This window comes from Caenorhabditis briggsae (assembly GCF_000004555.2).
Source record: "Caenorhabditis briggsae complete genome, chrII, whole genome shotgun sequence".
Classification (NCBI taxonomy): Eukaryota; Metazoa; Nematoda; class Chromadorea; order Rhabditida; family Rhabditidae; genus Caenorhabditis; species Caenorhabditis briggsae.
This window is the reverse complement of record NC_013486.2, coordinates 13369285-13390493: the sequence shown is the minus strand read 5'-3', so window position 1 is coordinate 13390493 and position 21209 is coordinate 13369285. Positions and strand designations below refer to the sequence as shown.

General features: G+C 36.5%; 8 protein-coding genes and 3 non-coding genes across 11 annotated transcripts in view; 7 read left to right on the top strand and 4 right to left on the bottom strand.

Moving 5' to 3' along the window:
- Positions 1-1938: 1938 nt before the first annotated feature.
- CBG21359 lies at positions 1939-6272 on the top strand (the record flags this gene model as incomplete). The annotated part of the gene is made up of 10 exons (XM_045242897.1): positions 1939-2023; positions 2070-2193; positions 2389-2525; positions 2579-2737; positions 3612-3714; positions 3751-3879; positions 3939-4154; positions 5582-5872; positions 5925-6097; positions 6154-6272. 10 exons carry the CDS (start codon positions 1939-1941, stop codon positions 6270-6272), a joined length of 1536 nt encoding a protein of 511 aa, XP_045097287.1.
- Positions 6273-6660: 388 nt separating this feature from the next.
- On the top strand, positions 6661-7402 carry Cbr-dnc-3 (the record flags this gene model as incomplete). Its single annotated transcript, XM_002646901.1, has 4 exons — positions 6661-6732; positions 6842-6964; positions 7011-7121; positions 7166-7402. 4 exons carry the CDS (start codon positions 6661-6663, stop codon positions 7400-7402), a joined length of 543 nt encoding a protein of 180 aa, XP_002646947.1.
- A 3217-nt stretch (positions 7403-10619) lies between these two features.
- Positions 10620-11030, top strand: CBG21357 (the record flags this gene model as incomplete). The annotated part of the gene is made up of 1 exon (XM_002646900.1): positions 10620-11030. The coding sequence occupies one exon, from the start codon at positions 10620-10622 to the stop codon at positions 11028-11030; it is 411 nt and encodes a 136-aa protein (XP_002646946.1).
- Positions 11031-11162: 132 nt separating this feature from the next.
- CBG21356 lies at positions 11163-12173 on the bottom strand (the record flags this gene model as incomplete). Its single annotated transcript, XM_002646899.1, has 3 exons — positions 11163-11225; positions 11269-11667; positions 12075-12173. The coding sequence occupies 3 exons, from the start codon at positions 12171-12173 to the stop codon at positions 11163-11165; spliced, it is 561 nt and encodes a 186-aa protein (XP_002646945.1).
- A 517-nt stretch (positions 12174-12690) lies between these two features.
- CBG21355 lies at positions 12691-16005 on the top strand (the record flags this gene model as incomplete). The annotated part of the gene is made up of 8 exons (XM_002646898.1): positions 12691-12780; positions 13007-13168; positions 13571-13811; positions 14154-14271; positions 14321-14558; positions 15491-15618; positions 15661-15824; positions 15866-16005. Coding segments are annotated over 8 exons (1281 nt in total), but the record flags the coding sequence as incomplete, so codon positions are not given.
- A 755-nt stretch (positions 16006-16760) lies between these two features.
- Positions 16761-18329, top strand: Cbr-lgc-45 (the record flags this gene model as incomplete). The annotated part of the gene is made up of 4 exons (XM_002646897.1): positions 16761-16984; positions 17036-17118; positions 17611-17981; positions 18024-18329. Coding segments are annotated over 4 exons (984 nt in total), but the record flags the coding sequence as incomplete, so codon positions are not given.
- An 87-nt stretch (positions 18330-18416) lies between these two features.
- Positions 18417-18488, bottom strand: CBG28753. Its single transcript has one exon. It is a non-coding gene (tRNA).
- A 259-nt stretch (positions 18489-18747) lies between these two features.
- On the top strand, positions 18748-19600 carry CBG21353 (the record flags this gene model as incomplete). The annotated part of the gene is made up of 5 exons (XM_045242896.1): positions 18748-18942; positions 18991-19099; positions 19155-19344; positions 19394-19477; positions 19525-19600. The coding sequence occupies 5 exons, from the start codon at positions 18748-18750 to the stop codon at positions 19598-19600; spliced, it is 654 nt and encodes a 217-aa protein (XP_045097286.1).
- A 153-nt stretch (positions 19601-19753) lies between these two features.
- CBG28379 lies at positions 19754-19826 on the bottom strand. The gene has a single exon. It is a non-coding gene (tRNA).
- Positions 19827-20436: 610 nt separating this feature from the next.
- CBG28336 lies at positions 20437-20508 on the bottom strand. The gene has a single exon. It is a non-coding gene (tRNA).
- Positions 20509-20772: 264 nt separating this feature from the next.
- The window catches only part of CBG21352, a gene marked incomplete at both ends in the record, with an annotated part of 1267 nt that continues 830 nt past the window's right edge, over positions 20773-21209 (top strand). Inside the window, 2 exons of the mRNA XM_002646895.1 lie at positions 20773-20940; positions 20989-21097. Coding sequence (XP_002646941.1) covers positions 20773-20940; positions 20989-21097 — 277 coding nt within the window. The remainder of the gene's footprint in view (positions 20941-20988; positions 21098-21209) is intronic.

Here is a 21209-nt window from a genome sequence, read left to right as displayed (position 1 = left end):
CCAGTTCGAACTTGTAACAATTCGATTCTGTCCGCGTTCTGTTCTGGTACGTGTGCGAAAAAAAGACTGTTCTGAATTGAATCAGTTCGATTTTAGGTCTGTTCGAATTTGAAAACGTCCGAATTCGTCGTACCCCCAAAAAAATCATTTTTGCTTGAATTTGCACATAAATTGAGCATTTTTCGGGGTTTTCTCACGGTTTTTTTTCTCAGGAAAATCGCAAAAGTTCAAAAAAAAAAAAGCTTTTAATTCAAATCGTTGTGAAGCTCCATTGAAAAAATGTGGTTTTGCGCCTTTAAAGGTACAGTAAATTTTTCGTGGCGAAACATTACTGAAGAACTTTAGTTGTGCGCCTTTAAAAGTTACTATATTTTTTGGGAAAAAATTCGTTTTTTTTACAGAAATTTTCTCATTTTTCTAATTGAAAATCGATTCTGCACGTCTTCTAGAATATTTTTAGAGTTAAAAATCACAGAAAATTTCGAAATTTGCAATTCAATTCGTCAAAAAAAGCAGATGTTCCTTCGAGGCAGAAGCCGAAAAAAGAGCAAATTGTCCTGAAAAAAAAAATTTTTGGAGCAGCTTAAAAGAGAGAAGAGGATTAAAATTGTGAAACGAGACGAATGGGGGACGTTTCGAACCCAAAATCGACCGAATAAGGGGACGGAAGAGGCTCTAGAAGTGGGAAAAGAAGATGCATCTCTTCTACGGCCCCCAAAGATAGAATCAAAAGAAGGAAAAGAAGAAGCAACGGACAAGGGACGGGCCGAAGACATGCGTTGAAGAGAGTGAGGAGTTGTGTAGTCGGCGAGAAGAGACGCAGACAGCGCGACGGCATGCAGCGGATATATATTGACGTGTGGGTCGCAAGGACGGACACTACTTATTCAGGACACAGAGAGTGGACATAAGGATATTGGATTTTTTTAAAATATAAAATTTTGGCGGGAAGTTTGAATTTTTTTTCCTTAAAAAAGAGTAACTTACAACTGAAAAGACGTCTCCAGTGACTGAAACCCGTTCCCCGTTTGTTTTCCAAAATTTTCGGTTAATTTCCGAAAGCCGCTGATTTCTTCAAGATGTGAACGCATTCATTGATTTTTAGAAATTATAAAGCGATCGGAAAAATAAAAAGAATGATAAGAAATTGTGTTGATTATCTTATCACTACAAATTACTGGGTACAGACAGGCGGTGAGCACAGACTAGAAAACTAAAAACATCCAGACAAACAGACACACAGAAGTGATGGGGGAAAAATAAAAAAATAAGGGATCTATCGAGGAAATTCGAAAAAAAAAACAGAAAAATTCGAAAAAAAGTCTGAAAAATATAAAAAAAAGTCCGAAAAATTCGGAGAAAAGTTCAGAAAAATTAACGCCGATGGCGGTGGCCGAAGGTCCCACGGCGAAAACTACCGTAACCTAAAAATATTTGCATTTTCCCGATTTTTTCTTGTTTTCACTGACTTTCGTCAATTTCTGTGTTATTCTTTCCCTAAATAAGTCTGAAAAACAATTTTCCGATAGTTTTTCAGGTAAAAACTACAGAAAAATCGACAAAAAACAGCTAAATTCGAGAAAAAACTTCACATTTTTTAGGATACTGTAGTTTTCGTTGTGGGACCTTCGGCCAACGCCGCCGACAAACTTTTTTGCACCGAAATAATAGAAAAAATTACAAAAATGGAACAAAAATGGAAAAATTAAAAATTTTCAATTTTGACAAATTTCCAAAAATTCCGAAATCTCGAAAAAAAAATTCATGAATACTAGGGTTCAAGCCAATTTTCCCACTTGTTTTCCCAAGAAATATTTCTAGAAATTTCCAGAAAACAAATAGTTAAAATTTCAAATTCTCTTCTATTCTCCCTGCTCCTGATAAGCAATTTCTCTCCTCCAACACACACAGGCAAATGATCATTTTACTTCAATCAATATGCACTTTTCCCTAATATTCTCTCTATTATTATCTGCGATTTCAGCCGAACATGTCACTGTGACTTATCATTTTTGGGAGAAAAGTTGGACAATTTTAGATTTCTAAAAGTGAAATATTCAAATTTCCAGACCCAGAAGTCGTTGAAAAAGTGGAATGGTTCACTAGATACGTGGCGAATTCAAATAGATTCTGGACTAGTAATTTGGTATATCTTCAACAAAATGAACAAAACAACAAAATTCAAATCTCGAGGTAGCCTTTTCCCTCCCAACTCTTCGACGTGGCTCCCCTTTCCCCCTCCTTTGTGTACATAATGAGCGATCAATTGTTCCATGTGCGTGCGTAGCCTTTGCGGCAACGTGCCTCGTTTTGAATCTAGGGGTTTCTGGTTCGATTCCCCTCCATGCCTTTCTCTGTTTTTCTTCTTTTCACGACTTCCTCTTTCAGCGAAAGTTGGAAATCTGCAAATATCGAGGAGACAATAACAGATTTGGATCATTTGGATGAGTTTTTTGTGTCCATTTTCCAAAAGTTTGCTGGCAAACTGTACACGAATAAGGCATTAGACAGTCTTCCAGTTTTTGGTAACCAAATTCTAGAAGTTTCCAGATGATACTGTATTTCTAGAAAATTTCAGATGATACTGTATTCGAGAGATCTCGTCACGCTTATGAAGGATTGGAGATAAATGCAAAAAGTTTGGAAACTTTTCGATTTGACTATTGGCTGAAAATTTCAGATGACTTTGGGACTTCACACGCCTCGAAATACGTGTTTTCGTTGCTCATCCGGAAAAGTAAGGCATAAAATGCAAGTATGAAAATTAATAAACTTAAAAGTTTTGAAATTTGAAAATTCCAAAATTCCAAAATCGAAAAACTTGTAAAAATCTGAGAATCCAAAAACTCCAAATTCAGAAATTCTGTAAAATTCTATAAAAACCTGGATATTCGAAAATTCGAAAATTTTCAACTTCTGTGAAAATCTGGAATCCAGAAATTTCCAAAAATCTGAAAATTTATGAATTCTGTGAAAATCTGAAAAACCAAAAATCCAGTAATAATCTGAAATTTCAAAATTCTAATAATAATAAAAATTCTAGAATTCGTAACAATCTGAAAATTTAAGAAATGCTAGTTTACCAGGAATCTGAAAAACCAAAAATCTAAAAATTCGAAATTCTGGACTTCTGCAAAAATCTGAAAAATAGAAAAAATCCAAAAATCTGAAATTCATGAATATCTTAAAATTCTAAATTTCAGACATCTGAAAATTTTTAAAATCAGAAAAAATGCCTTGAATAATCTGAAATTTCGAAAATTCAAAAAATTAAAAATACGAGAATCCTCGAATTCTGTAAAATCTGAAAAATTGAAAAATTCAAACAACCTTCAAGCTCCTAAAAATCTAAGACACCAAAAATATTGAAATTTCAAAAATCGTCTGAAATTCATAAAATCCTAAAATTCCTGAAAAATTGAAAATCCAAAAATTCGAAAAATTGAAATTTTGAAATTCTGTAAAGACCTGAAAATCCAAATTTGTCTAGAATTTCCAAAAACATGAGAAAAATCATAAATGAGAGTTCGATTTTCCTGAGAGTCATAAAAATTTAAAATTTCTAAAAATCTTAAATTTGAATCCAAAAATCCCAAAATCCAAAATTTCAGGAACATTCGAACAATGGGAAGCAGTTGTCAACTTCGTCTCCGCTATCAAACGAAGCGGTCAACCAGGCTACATCATAGATTGTGAAAGTAAAAAAGGATTACTGTAGATTGCTCATTTAATTTCTAAAATTATTTTTAGAGAAAACAAAATCTGTCCAGACAATTCTGACGACGACACTCCAATCCTCTACGCATTCCGGGATGAAGAAATTCAAGCAATTTACGAGGGAGGTTTTCAAAAGAATCATGTTCATGATTGGATTTTAACGTAGGAATTTTCATAGATTTTGGAGTCAAAAAATTTAAAAATTTTCTGATTTTTTTCAGAATCAAACAACCCCAAATCAGAATCCTCAACGAGAACTTGGTCCCTCAGTACCGTAGTGGAAACGTCCCCGGCTTTGATCGCCCTAGGCATACTGTGACTATACTTTTCGTGCACACCAAAAAGTGTCAAGTTTGGAGGAACTACGTGAAGTTTGCCAAAGAAAATCATGGAAAATTCCATTTGACAGCAGTGGTGTCTCCAGAAGTTAAGAAATGGTACGTTATTCAACTTCAAGTTTTTCAGATGGTGTGCGGTGAAATGTGGTTTCATTTCATACAAAAATTTATGTAGATTCCCATACAAATAGAGAAGAAATTCAAATAAAATTGAAATTTGAAATTTTTTTTGGAAAATTTCGAAAAAAAAATTTCTCCAATTTTCATGCTGAAAATGTTCTGAAAATGTTCCGAAACAGTCAAATTTGAGTTTGCGAGGTCAAGAGCTTTAAAATGAGCCTAAAACAACCAGGCTCCGCCCACTTTGAACTCCCCTGTGCGTCGCGGTCGTGCGTCGCATGCCTTGGTGAAAATTGAAAGTGGGCGGAGCCTAGTTAAGTTTAGACTCATTTTGAAGCTTAAAAGCTCACAAAACTCAATAAATTCGTTCGAATTTCTAAATTCTGAAAAAATCTGAAATTTCTAAAAAACTCAAAACCCAAAATATCCAGAATTTCATTAAATCTAAAATTTCAATTTTCCAAAATACGAAAATACTGAATTTCGTTAAATCATGAAATGCAAAAACATTAGAAACCCCCATAACTCTTGAAATTCGGCTCAAATCTTTTTGAAACTTACATATTTGAATTTGGCATGTTTCGAGCTTCAAAATAAGTATAGTCATGACTAGGCTCCGCCCACTTTGGTTTTGACTTTAAAGGCGCATGGGGTCCGAAAAAGGAAATTCAAGGAAAGTAGGTCATGATTATATTTATTCTGAAGCTGAAGACTTGCTGAGCACAAAAATTAAATGTTTATCAAAATGGGATGAGTTTCAGCAATGTTATAGTTGTTTTTCGGAAATCAGATTTTCCCCAAAACTTCAAATGAGCGTAACTTCTCTGGAAGTTGGTCAATTCTAAAGAAACTTCATTTTTTCTACTCAGCTGGCTTCAGCTTCAAAATGAGTATAACCATGACCTACTTTACAACTATTTTATTTTTCGGACCCCCTATATGGGGTTCATGCGCCTTTAAACCCAAAATATCAAGTTTGAAGGAACATAGTCATGATTATACTCATTTTGAAGCTCTTGACTCGCCAAACTCTAACATTTCTAAATTTCAAAAATTGGACGAAAATGAACCAAGTTATCCTTAAGTTATCACCCATTTTGTGTAAGGCTAGAGTGTCAGAGTAACGAGACACACTGCGTCTCTAGCCCGAAATTCTGAATTTAAGAAACATAAGCATGAATATACTTATTTTGAAGCTCCTGACGGACAATGCTCAGAAATTCACATAGCATGTATATTTGGAATGCCTATATTCTGTAAAATGTGGAAATTCGAAACATCGAACTTCAGAGAAACCTGAAATTCAGTGAGATTCTGAAAGTGCAAAAAAATTAAATTCCTGAAAATCTTAAATTCAATTTAAACCTGAAGAAATTTCAATTTTCAAAATAAATAACAAATTTCAGGTCCTTCCATCCGGCATTCATCACCATGAAACCCGACGATCCATACGTTAAAGCCTTCACCCTCTACAAGGATATTCATTGGAATCGAATGGTGGAATTCTTGGAAGATGGTGTCCATCCCGGATGTCACCCATTAATATCTCCCAGCGAATTTTTATTCGCCACTTCTGTTGAAAAACCGCTTCTTGTCTTTTTTGACCCACTCGGCACTAAAAATGTCACAGGTTTTCAATATCATGCTTCTCAAGAACAAACTTCCGAGCGCTCGGCGTTCTATGCAGCGATTTCTGGGTAATTTATCGATTTTCAGACTTTTTAGGCTAGAATTTTCAAATTTTTCCAGAATGGACCTATTCGGCCTATACATCATGAGCGTGTTCAATATAGACACCCCTAGCTACGTCGTCATTCGAAGAGACGAAAAAGGATGGTGCCTTTTCAAAAAACCCATTGAAAATGATAATTTTTTGAGTGTCAAGGCGTGGGTTCAACATCTGGAACCATCGCATTGTGATGGTAATTTTCTCTAATTTTCTCTTTCTTAAGTTTATGTTGAAATTCCATGTTTCTAGATTTCATCGAAGATTTTATGTTCCCAATCGCTCGGTTGAATCTTCTGGAGCGCTATGAGGACGTGGATGAGCTGGAGCAGGAACTAACGGCTGTGGAGAGGAATAGAGATGAATTATAGTTATAATTTATTGTCTAGAATAAATTTTTCGGATTTTTATCGTTAAATTCTTGTCAATTTTCGCGAAATTAAACCTTTTCAAAGCAGAAAAGGTTTTTTCAAGGAATTCCGACGCATTGCTCGTCAATTACAGTGCAAAGTGTGCAGTGTACACCATGACGACACATTGCGGACTTTCAATTTATTTATTTATTTTTCAATCGTTTTCGAGTTTTTTTCCAGCAATTTTGTGATGAAAAACCCCGTAATTTACGTTTTAAAAGCTGGAAAAAATCTGAATTTTCATTGAAATTGATAAAAACCTTTGTGAAGTGTGTGTTAAGGGTTTTGTTAGCGCAACTAGTTTTCTAACGTGTTTCGCAATTTTTTCAATTTCTTTGCTGCAGAAATGGACCTGAACGAAATCGAGAAGCGAATCGCCGATATTGAGGAGATTTTGGGAATCGATGATCTCACGACGGTGAGTTTCAAAACTAGTTTTCGAGTTCCAGAGCTAAAAGTTCTTTTTTCAAGCTTTTTTGCTGAATTTCGACGCAAAAACCTTCTCAAGCTAACTGTAAATCTTTCAGACCAAGTCAATCCCATCCCAAATCGACGCGCTCCAATCCAAGCTTCGTGATGACTGTAAGGCTAACCTGCTGATGTCCATCCCAATTAAAAAGCTGGAGCAACTGAATAAAATTGCCACCGAGGTAATTATCGATTTTTAAATGTCCCAAAAATTAATATTTTTTCCAGACAGCCGGCCCATATGGATCCCTTGCCGACAAGGTGGATTCTATCAAGTTCGCCGAAAACCTGATCAACGAGAGAGCGGAGAGAATCAAGACGTTTTCGGAAGCTCTGGAGGTGAGTCTTCATAAAAAAGTTGAGCTGAACATCTGGATTTTCAGCCCTGCCTGGACAGCGAACTGTTCGGAAAGGTGGCCGAGTTGCAGCCAGAGCTTGACGCTCAAATTGAGAAGTATGAGAAGGCGTTGGAGGAGTGGACAAGCACGTACGGCGACTTCCAGACACTGATCGCCGAAAGAGCCATGATCAATCGTCGGATAACTGAGAAAGTTCTCGAGCTTCAGAAGAAAATTATTTTGAAATCTAGTGCTTCGAATTCTGTAGATATTGATGCATAACCTTTTTTCTATGTACATTTTTCCTTATTTATTGCTTTTTTTTGCATGAAATCGTTTTTTTTTCTCGATTCTTCAAGTTTTTCCGCACTTTTAGAGTTCGTTCAACGAACTTCGTTTGAGAAGGATTAACTGCAATTATTTCCGTCGGAAACCTAAAAAAGGGCAGACGTCATCGGCGTCAATCATCACGAAATTGAGAAGAGTCAAGTGGAAAATTGGTAAAATTAGTGGGAATTTCGTCAATTTTAGACGTTTTTTGAAGTATTTTCGGACGGAATTAGAAAGAAATTGAATGAAAAAAGGACGAGAATTGACTGAAAAATAGCGTAAAATGACTGAAATCGTGAAAAAATGAAAATTTAACTGAAAACTAAAAAATCTAGGTGGAAATTGTCGCTGAAAAACGTCGAAGTTAGTGAATAATCACTGAAAAAAAAGCTTCAAAAGGATCGAAATTCAGCAGAAATTACTTTGCGTCTAATAAATTCAAAATTAGTGAGAAATGACATAAAAAAAAGCAAAAAACAGGTAAAATATTTGAGAGAAATCGTCGAAAAATAAGCTGGAAATCAACGAGTTATTTATTGGAAATCAAGGAAAAAAAAAGAATTAAAATATTGAGAAAATTTTTTTAACCGAAAGTTTCTACGAAGCAGATTTTTCACTGAAAAAAGCGACGAATCACTGAAAAATAGTTTGAAAATGATTAAAAATCGGGAAAATTAAGGTAAACGAGCTAAAAATCAACAAAAAAAAACAGACTATAACATTGAGAGAAATCGCCAAAAATGCTTAAAATTGGCTAAAGCACAAAAAGCAAATAGCCAAGTTTCGGTAAACAATCCCACTAAACCTATAAAAAATTAAGTAATTTATGCTGAAACCAAGCTTAAAATCTGGTAGCAAAATTTCGAAAAATGGAAAATTCAGTTTAAAAACAGCAAAATCAGCAAATCGGATGATTAAATATGTGGAAAGTAACTGAATTCAAAGGAAAATTAATTACCAAAATCTCGCTAAAACCAATAATAAATGGCTAAAAAGCTGTAAAAGCCAGCCAATTTGACATCGAACTAACTTTAAATGACCGGAAACGGTCTCTTACTTGTTCGAAAGCAAACATTCCGATCAATTAAGAATCCCATTGCCAAATATCTTTCTCTTTTTCTCCTTTGCATCATCATTATCACTATTTTAACGTCTTCTTTCTCTCCCTTCAGAATCTTCCTCTTCAGTCTCCGCCAGAAAAGTCATACCTGTTTTTCTGTCTATCAACTCTCTTCTACAAATTAGTCTCTCGTTTTGCAACTAAATACATGAATTTTTCTTCTTCATCTTGTACCTCACTTTTTTGTTTATTTTTTTGTTGGAAACGAATTTCAGTGGAATTTTAGTCAACTAGTTGCTTACTAATTTATAAATTTCTTTTGCTAATTGAAAGACATAATATGTGTACTTTACCAGTTTTTTAGCGCCAATTTGAATTGGTGGAGAAGAATGGCAAGTTGACCAAAACCAATCTCCAAGTTGATGAGATTTCCGCAATTAGAAAGTTAAAAGGAGAAAGTTACTGCGGATTTCCTGGATACATTGTCTATGTTTCTTAGTTTCTGAGACTTTTGGAGATTTGTTTTATATGACTCTGCTATTTTTCTAAAAGTAAGCTTACTGTAAGCACTTTAATAGAATGACCCCTTTGGTTATCATCTTTGAGCTCAGTTATCTTGGTTTCTTTGAAAGATATCAAAAAGTGGTCAACTGATAAAATGTAGCTAATATTAAGAGCGTTATTTCATAAGTTTCCAAATTTTTGTATCTTTTAAAGAAACCGAGATGATTGAGCTCAAAGTGGACGTACAAGGTGGGCTTCTAATACGGTAAAGATCATAAGCTATTTTTCAGCTATTTTTCGAGCAGACTTTTATATTTCAAAACTTTCAGAACTTTTGAATAATGGTAATCTGCTTTGCCAGTCGCTCAAAGTTATATTTTTGCTATTCCAGATTTTCCGAAATCTTAGGCCACGTTCCTCTAAACCGACACACACAAAATCCTTATGATAAGACCCTTATCCACCAATTGTTTTCCAAACATTTTGATCAGATCGTTTCGTTTTCCGTATGTGACACCAAAATATAAATCAACTCTTCCGTCCCATTTTTCTCTAACTTCTCTCATATTTCCTGATCTCTCAATTTCCAAATAAACCTTTTTCTCCCTATTTTTTCCATCCTATCATTTTATCCCTGTGTTAGCATGGCTACACATTGTACATAGAATCAAAAAAGAACTAATTCGATTAAATTAATCACAAAATATTCGGAGAATACAGACAAAGAAGACATGGAGAATAGACAAAAAAAGTGGGGAGAAAAGGAGGAGAAGATTTCACGCATTCTGAATCTCTTCTTATTTTTTCTGGTCGTTTCTCTGCATAGTCTGAAAAATTAATGTCCAGAAATTTGAAAACCTAAGAGTCTAGGAATGTAGGAGTCTCCAGAATTCTGAAAATCCAAATTCTGAAATTTAATGTTGTTTAGAATCCTAGGATCCTAGGCAAATTTGAGCCCATATATCTCGATTCCTGTAGAAGATACCAAAAAATTATCTATTGACAAAATTTTCATCATAATATCAGCAACATTTTATCAGTTGACACATTTTCGATTTCTCTCATAGGAACCGAGATAATTAAATTTAAATTTGGATGGGCTTCTATTACGTCATTTACGGTAGCTGACGAGTCTCTATTTCAAGCGGATAGATCTCCTGCATGTCAGAATCTATAAAAAAGTTGTTAATTACAAAAATGAATTTCTATTTTTATTTATATTACCTGAAAGTTTCAGGCAACACAGTTTCAGGCATTTCTAGGCTGTTTTTCAAGCTTCAAAAGTTTACCACATCTGGCCTGAATGCTTCTGAAACAATTAACTTTGTGTCGTTATATATCTTTTCCTATTGAAGATATCAGAAACTCTAAACTGGCAAAAAGTTTATCATGATATCAGAAACATTTTATCAGTTTATCACTTTTTGATATCTCTTACAGGAAATGAGATACATGGGCTCAAAGTTGGTGGGGTGGTTCAACCTCCCCACGACCGCGGCCGGCCGCAGAACTATTTTCGACAAGCTTGAATTATTCTTGTTCAAAAAATCGAAAACTATTTTTCTGTTATTTTCCCTAATTTCCAGATGCCCATACCTACCAAGAATGTTAGGATATAAACCCCTCTTTCAACTTCTCTTCCTTCTCATCTGCCTCCTAACATGTCTAGACTCCCGAAGACGTGCTGGTGCCGGCCGAGCATTTGAAGATCGGAAGGCAGATGAGAGGCACTTCGACTACAAATCGGCACCCGGAGAAGCGATTCCAGAAGATTCAGAAGAGAGTGAGAAGCCGAAAATTGTTCTGGGCAGCGGAGGAGGGAGTACGGTAGAACCTTCTAGTACGACTACAGAAGTTCCAACGACGACAGAGGAAGAGACAACAACAACACAGTCAAATGAGGATTGTGGGTTTTTATCAACTTTTATTAGAAAAAAAACGAGCAAAAAAGAGCTGTACATTATCAATATTGAACTAAAGCCTGTAATAGAAGGGCCTCTAACTTTGAGCACGTGAATCTCGGTTTCTATAACAGATATCAAAAAATGACCAACTAGTAAGATATTTCTCATATTATCCGCTACATTTTATCAGTCGACAACGTTTTGATAGCTTTTACAGAAACCGAGATAAATTGGATTAAAATGTTTAGGCAGGTTCGCCTTCCTTAAAGTCGCAGGCTCCAATAATTGTGTTGAGTGCCAGATGGTGCTGAAAATCAAAAATAAAAGCTTGCTCCTTGGACCATGTTCACCTTTCTAAACCCATTCCACATCTCCACATCACAAACTTGAATGATGTGATCCTTCATACAGTTATCCTTCCCAAAATAATTCTTACACGCGTACTCCTGCACCTCCTTCATCACCTTCTTATCCTTAATCTCCTTTGGGAATGGATCCCAAGCTCGTGTGCATTCCGTAGTATCCGCGTCCAATTTCATTTGGCACGGCAAAAATGTGTTTGTGAAGAAATCAATCGCATCGCAGAATAGAATTGTGATGTTAACTGCGTAGACTAGTTTGGGTTCTGGATCACAGGAGAATGTGGGAGCGCATCTTTTGAATCTTCCACAAAGAGCGTTGGTGGGTACTGTAGAGTTTTTGTTGGTGAGGTCGTAGTGGCCAGCTTGCTCGCCGAGCTCTTTGAAAACCTGCAAATCGGAACAAGCATTCTCGCAAGCAATAATAGAGTGCCCCCAAACCGTTAACTGTGAGCCAATTTATCTCGGCTCCTGTAAAAAATACCAAAATGTTGTCAACTGATAGATTGTATGTCATACTATCAGAAACAATTTATTAGTTGACACATTTTCAATATCTCCCACAGAAATCGAGATAATAGTGTTTAAAGGTATAGGATGGAAATTCTCTAAAAAGGCGCCTCCCTATACTTGTACTTTGAGCTCAATTATCTCGGTTCCTTCAGAAGATACCAAAATGTAATCAACTAATAGAGTGTTTATCATAAAATTATCAATATTTTATCAGTTGACCAAATTTTGATATCTCTTAAAGGAACCAAGATAATTGAGCTCAAACTGTACGTGTTATAACCTACCTCCAAACATTTCCTCGCCTGTGGATTCGCTAGACAACTTTTGGACACCGCGGTCCCAAATAAACACAATAAAATAATAGTTTGAATAATCTGATGCATTTTTTTGTTTGGTCAAAATTTCTCTAGACAGGTTATATACACCTGGCGAAGAGATAAGATCATAAGATAAGGTCAAAGACTAGAAAAAGTGACGAGTGAAGAAGACAAGAATTTGATGAATGGACAAATGTTTTTGTTTCTGATTTCTGACGAAACTATAGGCAGTTTTTGTGTTGCTGATCTTAAATAGATTTGAGTACAAAATGAGTCAGAAATACGTGCAAAGATTTCGAAACTATACTTTTGTCTAGTTTAGCGGAGAGGATTTCATCGCAGGTGCCAAAGTATAGCGTACTTCTGGGGTGAATAAGATACGGCGGCTTAGCGGCCGCGGCCGGCCCGATTTGCCCAATCGTAAGCCCAGATCCCAATATCCCAAATTTCAGTGGTCAAGAAGCTTCTGGAAGGAGTATTTGATCTCGAAAATCTCACCAAAATCGTTGAAGAGGAACATGCCGAAGCACTGGATGAGGCAACAAATCGAACAGTTTTATGGATTGATACAAGCTACAAAGCCATGGATTATAACTTGTCGATTGATGAGATGACTGAGTGTGCCACGTGGCAAAAGTATTGGAATCTCAGTGAGACAATTAAGGAGACAAAGGTGAGCAGTTTTCGTATACCGTAGCCTATCCATACGTGCACTTCGAGCTCTATTATCCTGGTTCCTATGAGAGGTACTAAAAATTTGTCAACTGATAAAATATTTGTCATATTATCAGCTACAGTTAATTGGTTTACAAACTTCTGATATCTATCATATCAACTAAGATAATTGAGCTCAAAGTTTACAATATACAGTATCGGCCAAAAATTGAAACAATTTTCAGACCTCCAACATGTCAAACTCTGGAAATGAGACTGAAGAAATAGATGATTCCGAGAAGGAGCTGAAAGAATTGGAGGGCCAACTCAAACAAACCGAATTGGTCAATTCGAAATCGAGACTGAAAACTTTAGGATTGAATCCGGAGCTCTTAGTGGCTTACAAAGTGAGTTATCGTATTCGAGCTCAAATATCTCGGTTCCTTCAAAAGATATCAAAATTTTGTCAACTGATAAAATGTAGCTGATAATATGAAAAGTATTCTATCAGTTGACAAATTTTTGCTATCTTTCAAAGGAAGCTAGATAATTGAGCTCAAAGTGCAAGGTGCAAGGTGGCGTCTTAATAGAGAATTTTCATACTATACTTACACTTTAAGCTAATTATCTCGGTTTCTGTAAATCATATCAAAATATTGTCAATTGATAAGATGTTTATCATGATATCACCAATGTTTTATCAGTTGACAGATTTTGATAACTCTCACAGGACCCGAGTCAGTTGAGCTCAAAAATGCCTGACTTACAATAGAGAAGGTACGGTGTTTTACTTCAGAACTTTCTTCCAGGCCGTTGGACTAGTCTATCGAGAAGTATGCGGGAATCACGGACGCACCCTTTGGTACCGTACTCGTGAGGATGCAAACCTCATCGGCGTCGACTCATTCTCCCCAATCTGCGAACCATTCAAAGAACAACTAAATCCAGATGAATCGACACTTTCTCAGTTGGCTTTGAAATTGAATGAACTCATTCAAAATGTGACGGATGGCAATTTGCCAGCGTTGAGGAGAGGAGGAAATGGGAATGGTACTGAAGAAGAGGAGATTCAGAATTCGACGATGGAGACGATATTGAAAGCGGTGACAGTGGAAGATACGGTTGGTGTCGAGCTTCTTCCCAGCTCCACGCCTACTGAATCTGTAGAAGATCCGAGTCGACAGACTACTACTACTCAACCTCATCACCACCATCATCATCATCATCATCATGGGCATCATCAGAATCATCAGAATCCCAATCTTCACGTCCAACAAGTCCATACCATCCATCATACCGAAGACTCCAACCGAATCCAATCTTCTGAATCTACCACGACCCCTCCACACACTCAGGACTATGAGATTCAGGATCAGGAATTTGAAAACCAAGAATTCTCATCTGGACTGCCTCCGGAAGAATCCACCACAGAATCCCCCACCACGACTACCGAAAAATCTTCAGAAATCGAAGTCTATGATGATGATGTCTGGGATTACCGGGACATGGAGTGAGTTTTCCCTAACTTTATCAGATCCAGATAACCTAACAATTTCCAGAAAACGCTTCAAAGTTCGCCACCGTACCGTATTCGATGAGAACAACGTCGATGATGATGAATCCTTCCACTTGGCATCTGCTAGAAAGCGAAGACGTCATGTGATTCTGAAAACAAAGGTTAGAATAGATAGAAGACGTCGGAAGAGGGAGACATCGGAAGAGGAGGAGGAAGGTGGGGAGAAGGAAACGAAGATTCAACAAGAGAGTGATGAGAATGAGGATGATTGGTTGAATGTGGTGAGTTGAGCTTATAAGAAACTTTGATCTCAAATATCTCGGTTCCTATGAGAGATATCAATAACTTCTCAACTGATAAAATTTATCATATTATCACCAATTACCGGAACCGAGATAAATTAGCTCGAAGTTGGAGATAAGGAAGGTCCTTCTCTTACAGATTTTACGGTTGGCTACTTGGGATGCCTACAAAATGATAGATTTTGTTCGACAAGACTGAAAATTTCAAAGTATACTAATCAAAAATAGAGCTTCAATTTTGTAATTGACAACTTTTTTGTATCATTTCTGATTTTTGAGATGTACGCCTTTAAAGATGAAGTGACATAGCAAGAGGAGAAAAGGCTACGGTAGTTTTAAAAGCACACATCTCAAAAACAAAAAAAAAGATACAAAAAAGTTGCCAACTACAAAATTGAAACCCTAGTTTTGTTTAATAAACTCTGAAATTTTTAGCCTTATCGAACTAAATCTATTGTATTTTGTAGGCATTCAAGGTTGACTATTTCCAACTGAAAATAGGTAAAATTGAGAATTAAGTGAAAATTGATAGCGAGGTTTGTGCCCGGTACTGTAGTTTGAAGGAGGGGACATAGAAAAATAAATGATTTTGTTCTTTTCGTCAAGTTGAACTTCTGGGCCGAATAGGTGGCGTGGTGCGCACTACCTGCTGAGCTACGCGGCAGTGCACTCCAACCCGAGCCCGCCCAAACCGTCATTTTTGAGCTCAATTATCTCGATTCCTGTGCGAGGTATCAAAAATGTGTCCACTGATAAAATGTTAGTGATATTATAATAAACAATTTATCAGTTAACCAATTTTTGTTACCTTTTAAAAGAACTGAGATAATTGAGCTCAAAGTGCATGTTTAGAGCAAACACGGTATGAAAGGTGGATGAAGCTTGAACCCCAAAAAATTCATATCTTCCAGCGACAAGTAATCAAAACCACTGACGGCGAGACTACGGTAGCAATCATCGAAGAACGTAGTCATATTCTCGATGGGAATTCCACAGATGTTCGTGCCTGGATTGAAATCGATGCTTCCGATCTGATCAAGTAAGTCACATAATTCTCATAGTTCTAAAAAATCAATTTCAGCCCAACCCTCCTAATCTCCTCTCCAGAAGCCGTCGCAGCTTTGGGTCTAGAAGTCGATTCCACAGCGTTTCAAAGATTCGAAAACGTTGGATTATATCTACCAGGAATCTGTTCAGAATACGTCCCAAAAGCTATTGATGAGTTTAATAGTAGTAGTTTTGAAGGTACAGTAATATTACAAAAATATGAAAAAAAAGAAATACAGGAATCGAAATCGAGGGACCTATTGGTGTCAATATAACCGCGCTGGAATTGGCAGGAGTGAATTTGACAAGTTTAGCTGATAAGCTAAGAAATGATACGGAAGTTGATGAAATTTTATCAAGGACCAATGGATCTGCAAAGTCAGTTTTTCTTTTAGAAAATAGCAGAGAAGTTTGAGTCCAATTATCTCAACTCCTGTCCTAGATATCAAAAATGTATCAACAGATAAAATGTTAGTGATATTTTGATCAACAATTTAGCAATTGACAGTTTTTTGATATCTTTGACAGGAACCGAGATAAATTGGCTCAGTGTTGAAAGCTCATTTTTTTTAGGAATCTCGGAGGAAGTTTCATATTACCTGTACTCAATAAAAATCAATATGATCCATTTTCGGCGCCTATCGTTTTTCAAGGATCTGCTGTCGTTGTCAGATTTGGAATTTATATAGAATCGATGAGTAATTTTCAGACGAGTACTATGGTGAGTCAAGAATTTGAAATTGAGAAATTGAGAAATTCAGAACGTCAGAAATTCAGAAATTCAGAACGTCAGAAATTTAGAAATTCAGAAATTCAGAAATTCAGAAATTCAGAAATTCAGAAATCAGAAATTCAGAAATTCAGAAATTCAGAAATTCAGAAATTCAGAAACTCAGAAATTCAGAAATTCAGAAATTCAGAAATTCAGAAATTCAGAAATTCAGAAATTCAGAAACTCAGAAATTCAGAAATTCAGAAATTCAGAAATTCAGAAATTCAGAAAATCAGAAATTCAGAAATTCAGAAATTCAGAAATTCAGAAACTCAGAAATTGACATTTTCAGAAATTCAGAAATTCAGAAATTCAGAAATTCAGAAATCCTAATATTCTAATATTAGAAAAAAAACAATTTTCAGGATTACGACATGGACATTTACCTAATGATGTCATGGCGGGACGCTCGATTAGTCAACCCGTATGACAAACCTATCTTGGTAAAAGAGGAGGATATTCTAGAAAAAATCTGGAGGCCAGATCCATTTTTTGCAAACGCAAAAGAAGCCGAATTCCACGAAGTCACATTTTTGAACTTCTTAATGAGAATCTTTCCGGATGGGCTGGTGCTCTATGAAACAAGGTATCGCTTTTTAAAATTCGAATATTAACTCAAATATTTGCAAAATTTCAGAGTTAAAATCAAGCCTTCCTGTAACCTAATCCTGTGCAAATATCCACACGACAAACAAACTTGTGATCTGTTGATTAAATCATGTAAGTTTCAAGATATCGTCAACTTTGAGTCAATTTATCTCGGTTCATGAAAAAGATATCAAAAAGTTGTCAATTGATAAATTGTTTATCATAATATCACCAATATTTTATTAGTTGACAACTTTTTGATATCTTTTTTAGAAAATGAGATATATAAGCTCAAAGTGCAAGTGTTGGCGTCTATTAGAACAAATACGTCAGTTCCATGGAAGTTCCATAGAAAGCTACCGTGCACTTAAAGGTCAATTATCTCGACTCCTGTAAGAGATACTAAAAATGTGTCAACTGATAACATATTGGTGATATTGTGATGAACAATTTATCAGTTGACAACTTTTTGATATCTTTGATAGGAGGCAAGATAAATTGACTCAAACTCATAAGACCCTCATACCATATACGGTATAACGGGATCAAAGTTGACAGTTTGGGTGGAACTTTATTAGAGTGTTTACGGTGAATTTATGAAAACCTAAATCTCAAAATTTTCAGTCGCCTACCCAGTTGAAACTGTCCGTTTCGAGTGGTTCACTCGCCGTAAAGACGCTATCGACAAGAATCCAGATGTGAAACTGCCTGAACTTTATATCGATCGTTACGAGACCACAACATGTGCAAATGAACGAAAATCTGGAGCATTTTCTTGTTTAAGAGCAGTTTTCCGGCTTAAACGAGATGTTGGATTCCATATTGCTCAGACCTATATCCCTACTAGTCTCGCTCTTATGTTTTCTTGGGTCGGCGTATGGCTTCCAGAAGAATTCATGGAGGGAAGAATTGGTGTTGCGATTACTGTACTTTTGACTCTCTCTACCGAATCTGCAGGAGCTAGGGAACATCTTCCAAGTGTCTCCTATTTGAAGGTGCATACAGTAGTAATTTTGATAACATTTTCAAAAGTTCAGGCTATCGACTTATGGTTCGGATTTATCACCGGTTTTGTGTTCTTCACTTTGCTCCAAACCCTATTCGTAATTGGTTTTGACAAGCGAGCGAATCAGCTCAAAAAGTGGGCTGGGCGAAAAACCGCGGATATCACTGAGGAAATCCGGGAAGTCCTCCTCCAGAAAGCAACCAGATACCACAAAACGGGACGATACTTGGATAACTTTTGTCGCGTTTTCTATCCATTAAGTTTTATTCTATTCCTCCTAATGTACTATTTTGTGTTCACTGAAGGACGGCAGGATGATTGTATGAATCGACGATGATCTCATTTTTATCAATAAATAAATTTTCGATAAAATTTGATTGACAGAATTAAACAAATCGGTATAAAAAACAATAAAAAAGTTCTGTGCCTCATGCTGGAATCGAACCAGCGACCTTCTGTTTACTAGACAGACGCTCTGCCACTGAGCCAATGAGGCGCGTTGTTACAAGCTGCACCAATGCAAACATAAACGTTGAGGGGTACGCTGACAAGAGAAAATTAACATCTGCGGAAAAATTGTGAACGATAAAACAGCTTTGAACATTTGATGAAACCTGCAACAAACCTACGTAGTTCGATGCGGTTTTTGACCATCACCCAGAATATTTTATTGCAGAATCGGAAGTTTACCTTAAAAGTCATAAAACAAAAGTAAAATATATAAGCGCAGCTTCAAGTTCTTTTCTCCACTAAACATGCCACAAAACTCCATCTTCCTTCTTCTCACCATTCTGGTGGTCCCAAGTTTCTGTATTATTTTGCCTCAAAAACCCCCAAAGGTGAAAGACTGCCCAGTTCAAAATTGCCCAGGAGAATCCAATGGAAACTGTGGAAAGTTCGGTGCTGGATGGAAGAACTTCACACGGCCACTGGGAGAGTGGTGCATGAAGGTTTGTTAGATTTTGGAGAAGTTTGGAATTGGAAGTAGAATATTTTAGATCTTCTACGAGAACTCAACCACCCAACCAATTGCTGAGCAACGTTGCCAAGCGCAAGGAGCAACACTGTCAGGTCTTCAGAATCAGATGGAGGCTCAATATGTTGTCTGTAAGTTTTTATGTTTTCCATGGACATTCAAAAGTTTATATTTCTCGAATTTCAGCTACTGTAACCCGCCGCATCTATCCTGAAACTGGAAGCGTCTGGGTTGGCATGGCAAGAAGAAGTTTTTGTCAAACAGTTGGATTGACTGAAGATTGTAGCTGGGCTACCAGTTTCCAGTGGACCGATAATTCAGCTATAGGATTCGATGGATTTGGATGGGCATGTAACCAACCGGATAACGCTAGAGGGTGAGCCATCTCTCCAAAACGTAATAAGAAATGGTCCAAAATATTTCAGTCGCTCCCAACATTGCGGTGTTCTAACTGTTTCATCTCAGGGATCTGTTGATGGAACCCAAACTGGACTTTTGGATGACGTTGGGTAAGATATAATCTTTCAGTATTTAAAGAAATTGCTTAACATTTTAGTTGCGAGTTTGACTTCATCAAAAATGACAAGAAGGAAAGAGACATCAAGGCATACATCTGTGGAAAGAAACCATAATGATGATTTTGAATGAATTGAATTTTTTAAAAAGTTTTTGTTTAATGAAATAATACGAACAAATTTTTCTTACAATTAGATTGTTCTGCAATGCATTTATAAACTTTGAGAAATCAGAGAAATCATAACGCGAAAAAAAGCAAAATAAATATAAGCCCAATGCGGGGCTCGAACCCGCGACAACCAGATTAAGAGTCTGGTGCTCTACCGACTGAGCTAACCGGGCGGCGATTGCATGAGAAGTGGAGGGCGTATTTGAAAGAGAGGAAAGAGGGGAGAAGACAGGTAGCGGCAGAGAAAAGAGGGAGATGAGTAATTGTGATGTCACTAGAAACAAGGAGGACAAGAAATTCGAAAAGATAAATATTTATGAAGCTCGAGAAGTTGTTTAAAATTAACAGCAAAACTTTATGATTCATTACAGAAGGATCCAGTTGAATAATTTCACAGATTTCGGATAGACTTTTCATTTGATATACACAATTAATTGAAAGTATTTAAAAATGTGCAATACTGATTTTAGTCCGAAAATTTGTATGGGTCAGATAAAAATTGCTCCCGATATTGAAGCAGTGATTCCGTTGGAGCTTTTTCGGATGAATCATGATATTTTGGCAGAGCTATTGAAGCGGATTCTCAGTTTCGAGTAAACCATATAATTTGGAAAAAAAACAATTCGTTTCATAATTTGTGTAATCAAACAATCAAAGTTGATACAGTTGTATTTGTGATCGTTTACCTTTTTTTGAATTTTCAAAATCCTCCTAAACGAATATTCGGCATTTTCAATGATTTTATCTGAAGCAAAGCAGCTGGAAAAACAAAAAAAAGTTCGGTGCCTCATGCTGGAATCGAACCAGCGACCTTCTGTTTACTAGACAGACGCTCTGCCACTGAGCCAATGAGGCGCGTTGTTACAAGATGCACCAATGCAAACATGAACGTTGGGAAAAAAAAGAAAGTGATGGCAGGAAAAAAAAGAAACACTCGCGGAAACAAAACTTTGAAAATTCGGAAAAAAATAACTTTCAACTTTCGATTGAACACCATAAAGAATATTTTATTGCGGCATCGGAAGTTTTTTACAAACTTCTTTCTCACTTACCTTGAAAGTCATAAAACTGGAGTGAAATGTATAAAATTTGGATTCAAACTCACTTTCTCCACTGAACATGTCACAAAACTTAATTTTCCTTCTTCTCGCCATCCTGGTGGTCCCAGGATACTGCATAATTATGCCTCAACAACCTCCACCGCAATCTTGCCCAGGAGAGTCCAATGGAAACTGTGAACGTGGATGGAAAAACTTCACACGGCCATCGGGAGAGTGGTGCATGAAGGTTTGTTAGATTCTGGAGAAGTTTGAAATTGAAAGTAGAATATTTTAGATCTTCTACGAGAACTCCATCACCCAACCAACTGCTGAGCAACATTGCCAAAAGTATGACGCCACGTTGTCAGGTCTTCAGAATCAGATGGAGGCTCAATATGTTATTTGTGAGATTCCAGCTAGCTTTGGGTACCGTAAAACCTCTAATAGAACGACACCCGGATCGTCCACTTTGAGCCTATATATCTCATTTACTGTGAAAGATATCAAAAAGTGGCT